We start from the raw sequence: 6,000 nt of genomic DNA, 5'->3' as shown, positions 1-6,000 counted from the left end.
TGTAGTCCCAACTACTCGAGAGGCTGAGGCAGGAGAATGGCGTGAACCGGGGAGGCGGAGCTTGCAGTGAGCCGAGATCGCACCACTGCACTCCAGCCTGGGGGACAGAGTGAGACTCCGTCTCAAAAATAAACAAACAAACAAAATCCATTAACAATATTTATTGTGCACTTAACAGGAACCATGCCCTGTCCAAAAAAACTTTACAGGGCTTAACTCATTTTATCCTTACCACAATCCTATGAAGCAGGAACTTTTATAAACTGCATTTTATAAACAAGGCACAGAGAGGTTAATTAACTTGCCCGTTGGTCACACAGCTAGGAAGTGGGCAGAGTACAGATTTACACAAGGCATCCGTCTCCTGGCCCCACATACCCAACTGCTGTAAACCCATACCGGCAGCCAAGCAGCCTCAATTCGTGCATGCACCCACTTCCCAGCAAGACAGAGCTCCCAAGTTCCTCCTGTTTAGAATTTTTGAAGCGGCGGGACACCAGGCTGTAGTCTCCCTGGGGTCAGGGGTCCTGGTTGCACTCCGTGCTTTGCACAAAGCAGGCTCTCCATTTTTGTTAAATGCACGAATAGTGCTAAGCTGGGAAGTTCTTCCTGAGGTCTAACCTCAGGCTGTTTCCCCACAGAAGAGTGCCTGCGGCCAGTGGCCACCAGGGGTCGCTGCAGCACCCCGCCCTGGAGGGCGGAGCGGGTGGCAGACCCAGAGCAGCATGTGGACTCTCGGGCGCCGCGCGGTCGCCGGCCTCCTGGCGTCCCCCAGCCCGGCCCAGGCCCAGACCCTCACCCGGGCCCCGCGGCCAGCAGAGTTGGCCCAGCTCTGCAGCCGCCGGGGCCTGCGCACCGGCATCAATGCGACCTGCACAACCCACCACGCCGTGAGTATCAGCGCCGGGAACCGCCACGGGCCGCACGCCGCGCGCCGCGCGCCGCACGCCTGCGTAGGGAGGTGCCGCGCACGCCGTGGACGCTCCGGGGACGCGCGCCGGTCTAGCTCACCCTGCTCGGTCTCAGGGCGGTCCGGCGGTAGCGGCCTTGCAACTCCCTTCTCTAGTTCTCCCGGTTGCATTTGCACTGGCTTCTGCTTTCCGATGGAAAAGGGGACATTTTGTCCTGCAGTGCGACTGCAGCGCACGGCACGGGCGAAGGCAGGGCAGGCTGGTGGAGGGGACCGGTTCCGAGGGGTCTGCGGCTGTCTCCATGCTTGTCACTTCGCACCGATAACTTGTTTCAGTAATATTAATAGGTGGTATCTGCTAGTATATACATACACATCATGTGTGTGTCTGTGTGTATCTATATATAACGTGTGTATGTGTGTGTTGGCGCGCACGGGCGCGCACATACCTAGTTTTTTTTGTTTGTTTGTTTGTTTTTTTGAGACGGAGTCTCGCTCTGTCGCCCAGGCTGGAGTGCAGTGACCGGATCTCAGCTCACTGCAAACTCCGCCTCCCGGGTTCACGCCATTCTCCTGCCTCAGCCTCCGGAGTAGCTGGGACTACAGGCGCCCGCCACCTCGCCCGGCTAGTTTTTTTTATTTTTTAGTAGAGACGGGGTTTCACCGTGTTAGCCAGGATGGTCTTGATCTTGTGACCTCGTGATCCGCCCGTCTCGGCCTCCCAAAGTGCTGGGATTACAGGCTTGAGCCACCGCGCCCGGCCATACCTAGTATTTTTAAGGCTAGATTTTTTGAACGAAATGCTTTCCTGGAGCGAGGTGAAACTTTCAGAGCTGCAGAGTAGCTAGAGCAGCAGGGGCCCTGGCTTCTGGAAAATGACCCGACCTTCATTCCAAATTCTGCCCCACTCCGCAGAGCTGTGTGACCTTGGGGGATCCCCTAACCTCTCTGAGACGTGGCTTTGTTTTCTGTAGGGAGAAGATAAAGGTGACGCCCATTTTGCGGACCTGGTGTGAGGATTAAATGGTAATAACATAGATAAAGTCTTCAGAATTTCAAATTAGTTCCCCTTTCTTCCCTTGGGCGTACAAAGAAATATCTGGCCCAGTTATGCCACGACTTGAAAGGAGGAAACCCAAAGAATGGCTGAGGGAACGAGGAAGATTCCTCAAGGGGAGGACGGGGTATTTAATGAGGGTCTTGAAGATGCCAAGGAAGTGGTGGAGGGTGTTCCACAAGGAGGGAACCCTCTGGGCAAAGGCAGGGAAGGCGGAAGGGGATCCCTTCTGAGTGGCTGGGCATGTATTAGGGGAGATGAAAGAGGCAGGCCAAGTCCAAGCCATATTTGTGTTACTCCCCGGAGTTTGTACTTTAGGCTTAAACTTCCCACTTACACGTGTTATTTGGCCCGCATTGTGTTTGAAGCAGCTTTGGGATTGGTTGCCAGTGCTTAAAAGTTGGGACTTAGAAAATGGATTTCCTGGCAGGGCGCGGTGGCTCATGCCCATAATCCCAGCACTTTGGGAGGCCTAGGCAGGTGGATCACCTGAGGTCAGGAGTTCAAGACTAGCCTGGCCAACATGGTGAAACACTGTCTCTACTGAAAAATACAAAAAAAAAAAAGAAGAAGAAAAAGAAGAAAGAAAGAAATGTTAGCCGGGCGTGGTGTCGCGCGCCTGTAATCCCAGCTACTGGGGAGGTTGAGGCAGGAGAATCACTTGAACCCGGGAGGCGGAGGTTGCATTGAGCCAAGATCGCCCACTGCACTCCAGCCTGGGTGACAGAGCAAGAATCTATCTCAAAAAATAATTATAATAAATAAAAATAAAAAATAAAATGGATTTCCCAGCATCTCTGGAAAAATAGGCGTGTGGCCATGATGGTCCTTAGACCCCCTCTAGGAAAGCAGACATGTATTACTTGGCTTCTGTGCACTACCTGAGCTGCTGCGTGTTGGGTTTCCACCCCTGCCTGTGTGGACAGCATGGGGTGTCAGCAAAGTTGTTTTTTCTGTTTTTTTTTTTTGAGACGGAGTCTCGCTCTGTCACCAGGCTGGAGTGCAGTGGCGCAATTTCGGCTCACTGCAACCTCTGCCTCCCGGGTTCAAATAATTCTCCTACCTCAGCCTCCTGAGTAGCTGGGATTATAGGCTAATTTTTTAGTAGAGATGGGTTTCTCCATGTTGGTCAGGCTGGTCTCGAACCCCCAACCTCAGGTGATCCGCCCGCCTTGCCCTCCCAAAGTGCTGGAATTACAGGCATGAGCCACTGCATCCGGCAGTCAGCAGAGTTTTTAATTTAGGAGAATGACAAGAGGTGGTACAGTTTTTTGGATGGTACCTGGTGGCTGTTAAGGGCTGTTGACTGACAAACACACCCAACTTGACGCTGGCACCCAGGAGGTGGACACTGGGTTTACGGATAGATGGTTAGCAACCTCTGTCACCAGCTGGGCGTCTTTTTTCCATACTGAATTAATCACATTTGTTTAACCTGTCTGTTCCACAGTTCCCTTGCACATCTTGGGTATTTGAGGAGTTGGGTGGATGGCAGTGGCAACTGGGGCCACCATCCTGTTTAATTATTTTAAAGCCCTGACTGTCCTGGATTGACCCTAAGGTCCCCTTGGTCTCCAAAATTCATCAGAAACTGAGTTCACTTGAAGGCCTCTTCCCCACCATTTTCTCTATCCCTTACATCTACTTCTAGAGCAGCTGTTCAACAGAAACAGAATGGGAGCCACACACATAATTCTACATTTTCTAGTTAAAAAGAAAAAAAATCATTTTCAACAACATATTTATTCAACCTAGTACATACAAAATTTTATCGTTCCAACATGTAATCAGTATTTTAAAAATCAGTAATGAGGCCAGGCACTGTGGCTTACGCCTGTAATCCCGGGAGTTTGGGAGGCTGAGGGGAGTGGATCATCTGAGATCAGGAGTTCAAGACCAGCCTGGCCAACATGGTAAAACCCCATCTCTACTAAAAATTAGCTCGGCATGGTGGTGGGTGCCTGTAGTCCCAGCTATTCAGGAGGCTGAGGCATGAGAATACTTGAGCCCAGGAGGCGGACGTTGCAGTGAGCCGAGATTTTGGGAGACTCTGTCACACACACGCACACAAATCAGTAATTAGATATCTTACATACTTGTGTCACACACACAAAAAAATGTGTCACACACACACAAAAATCAGTAATTAGATATCTTACATACTCTTTCATACTCATATACTTCCAGCATATCTCAATTCACAATTTCCAAGTAAATGCTCGATCTCTATTTAGTTTTATAAAATTGACAATTGAAAATGATGGTTCACATAGTCGAGTTGTTCCAAACACACTTAAATGTCTCCTAGACAGGGTGTGGTCACTCACACTTGTAATCCCAGCACTTTGGGAGGCCGAGATGGGCAGATCACCTGAGGTCAGGAGTTTGAGACCAGCCTGGCCAACATGGTGAAACCCTGTCTCTACTAAAAATACAAAAATTAGTTGGGTGTGGTGGCGGGCGCCTGTAATCCCAGCTACTCGGGAGGCTGAGGCAGGATAATTGCTTGAACCTGGGAGGCGGAGGTTGCAGTGAGCTGAGATCACACCACTGCACTCCAGTCTGGGCGACAGGGCGAGACTCCATCTCCAAAAAAAAAGGAAAAAAGAAAAAAAGTCTCTTAATAACGTTATTACTTTATTATCACCTCAAATAATTAAAATTAAATAAAGTCGAAAATCCAGGTCCTCAGTCCCATTAGCCACATTTCTAGTGCTCAGTAGCCACGGGGGCTGGTGACCACCACGTGGAACAGCGTATTTAGTGCCTGATCATTGGTTCTCAAATCTGGCTACTCAGCAGAACCAGGAATCCACAGAAATGGCTTTTAAGAGCACAACCCCAAAGTCCCCAGCCCCAACCTTACTTATCCAGAGGCTGAGAAGGACTCTGGTTCCACAAGGCAGCCTGTGTTTTTTTGATGGAGGGATGTGACAGGGGCTGCGTCTTTAATGTTTCCTCTTAAATACTGGAGACAGCTTCCAGGAGGAGATAACTGGATGTGTCTTAGTCCATTTTCTGTTGCTTGTAACAGAATACCTGAAACTGGGCAATTTGTATGGTAAAATAATGATTTTTTTACTGCTCTGGAGGCTAAGTCCAAGGTGCAGTCCCTTCTTGCTGGTAGGGACTTTGCAGAGTATTGAGGCGGCACGGACGTCATATGGTAAGGGGCTGACTGTGTTACCTCTTTTCTTTTCTCATAAAGCCTAACTAGTTTCACTCCCATGATAACCCATTCATCTATGAATGGATTAATCCATTCTTGAGGGAAGAACCTTCATGACCCAGTCACCTCTTAAAGGCCCCACCTCTCAATACTGCCACATTGAGAATTAAGTTTCAACATGAGTTTCAGAGGTGACAGACATTCAAACCATAGCATGCTGCCTCTTAAATAACTCAATAAGCTCCTGTGGCATCCACTTCTGCATGCCTTGGACAGCTTTTAGACATCTATTTTCCTAGAAGGACAAGACCATCACCTGTGATCCTATGACCTTTTGGCTTTAGGCCTAACAAGCAGGTTATACCCTCACTCACTTTCAAATCATTTTTATTGTCTTGCAGACAATTTACACAAGTTTCCACATAGAAAAGGATATATAAATATTTATACTGCTGCCAGGCACGGTGGCTCACACCTGTAATCCCAGCACTTTGGGAGGCCGAGGTGGGTGGATCACAAGGTCAGAAGATTGAGACCATCCTGGCTAACACGGTGAAACCCCGTCTCTACTAAAAATGCAAAAGAAAAAATTAGCCGGGCATGGTGGCGGGCGCCTGTAGTCCCAGCTACTTGGGAGGCTGAGGCAGGAGAATGGTGTGAACCCGGGAGGCAGAGCTTGCAGTGAGCTTGCAGATGGCACCACTGTACTCCAGCCTGGGCGACAGAGCGACACTCTGTCTCAGAAAAATAAATAAGTAAATATTTATACTGCTTAAAAACTAATAATAAATGCTATGGTCTGCATGTTTGTGTCACCTCATCATTCATATGTTAAAACCTAATCACTGAAGTGATATTAGGAGG

At 49.2% G+C, this 6,000-nt stretch overlaps 1 protein-coding gene across 3 annotated transcripts in view; it reads left to right on the top strand.

Moving 5' to 3' along the window:
- The first annotated feature begins 207 nt into the window (after positions 1-207).
- The window catches only part of FXN (frataxin), a 48,818-nt gene continuing 43,025 nt past the window's right edge, over positions 208-6,000 (top strand). For 2 of the 3 annotated variants that reach the window (XM_009188898.4, XM_009188897.4), the window contains exon 1: positions 378-890. In XM_009188898.4, coding sequence (XP_009187162.1) covers positions 726-890 — 165 coding nt within the window. In that variant the 5' untranslated portion in view covers positions 378-725. Of the gene's footprint in view, positions 891-6,000 lie in introns of all 3 variants that reach the window. The other variant, XM_003911781.5, reaches the window with a different exon arrangement.

Source organism: Papio anubis, chromosome 13, assembly GCF_008728515.1.
Source record: "Papio anubis isolate 15944 chromosome 13, Panubis1.0, whole genome shotgun sequence".
NCBI lineage: Eukaryota > Metazoa > Chordata > Mammalia > Primates > Cercopithecidae > Papio > Papio anubis.
This window is presented reverse-complemented; position numbering and strand designations above follow the sequence as displayed.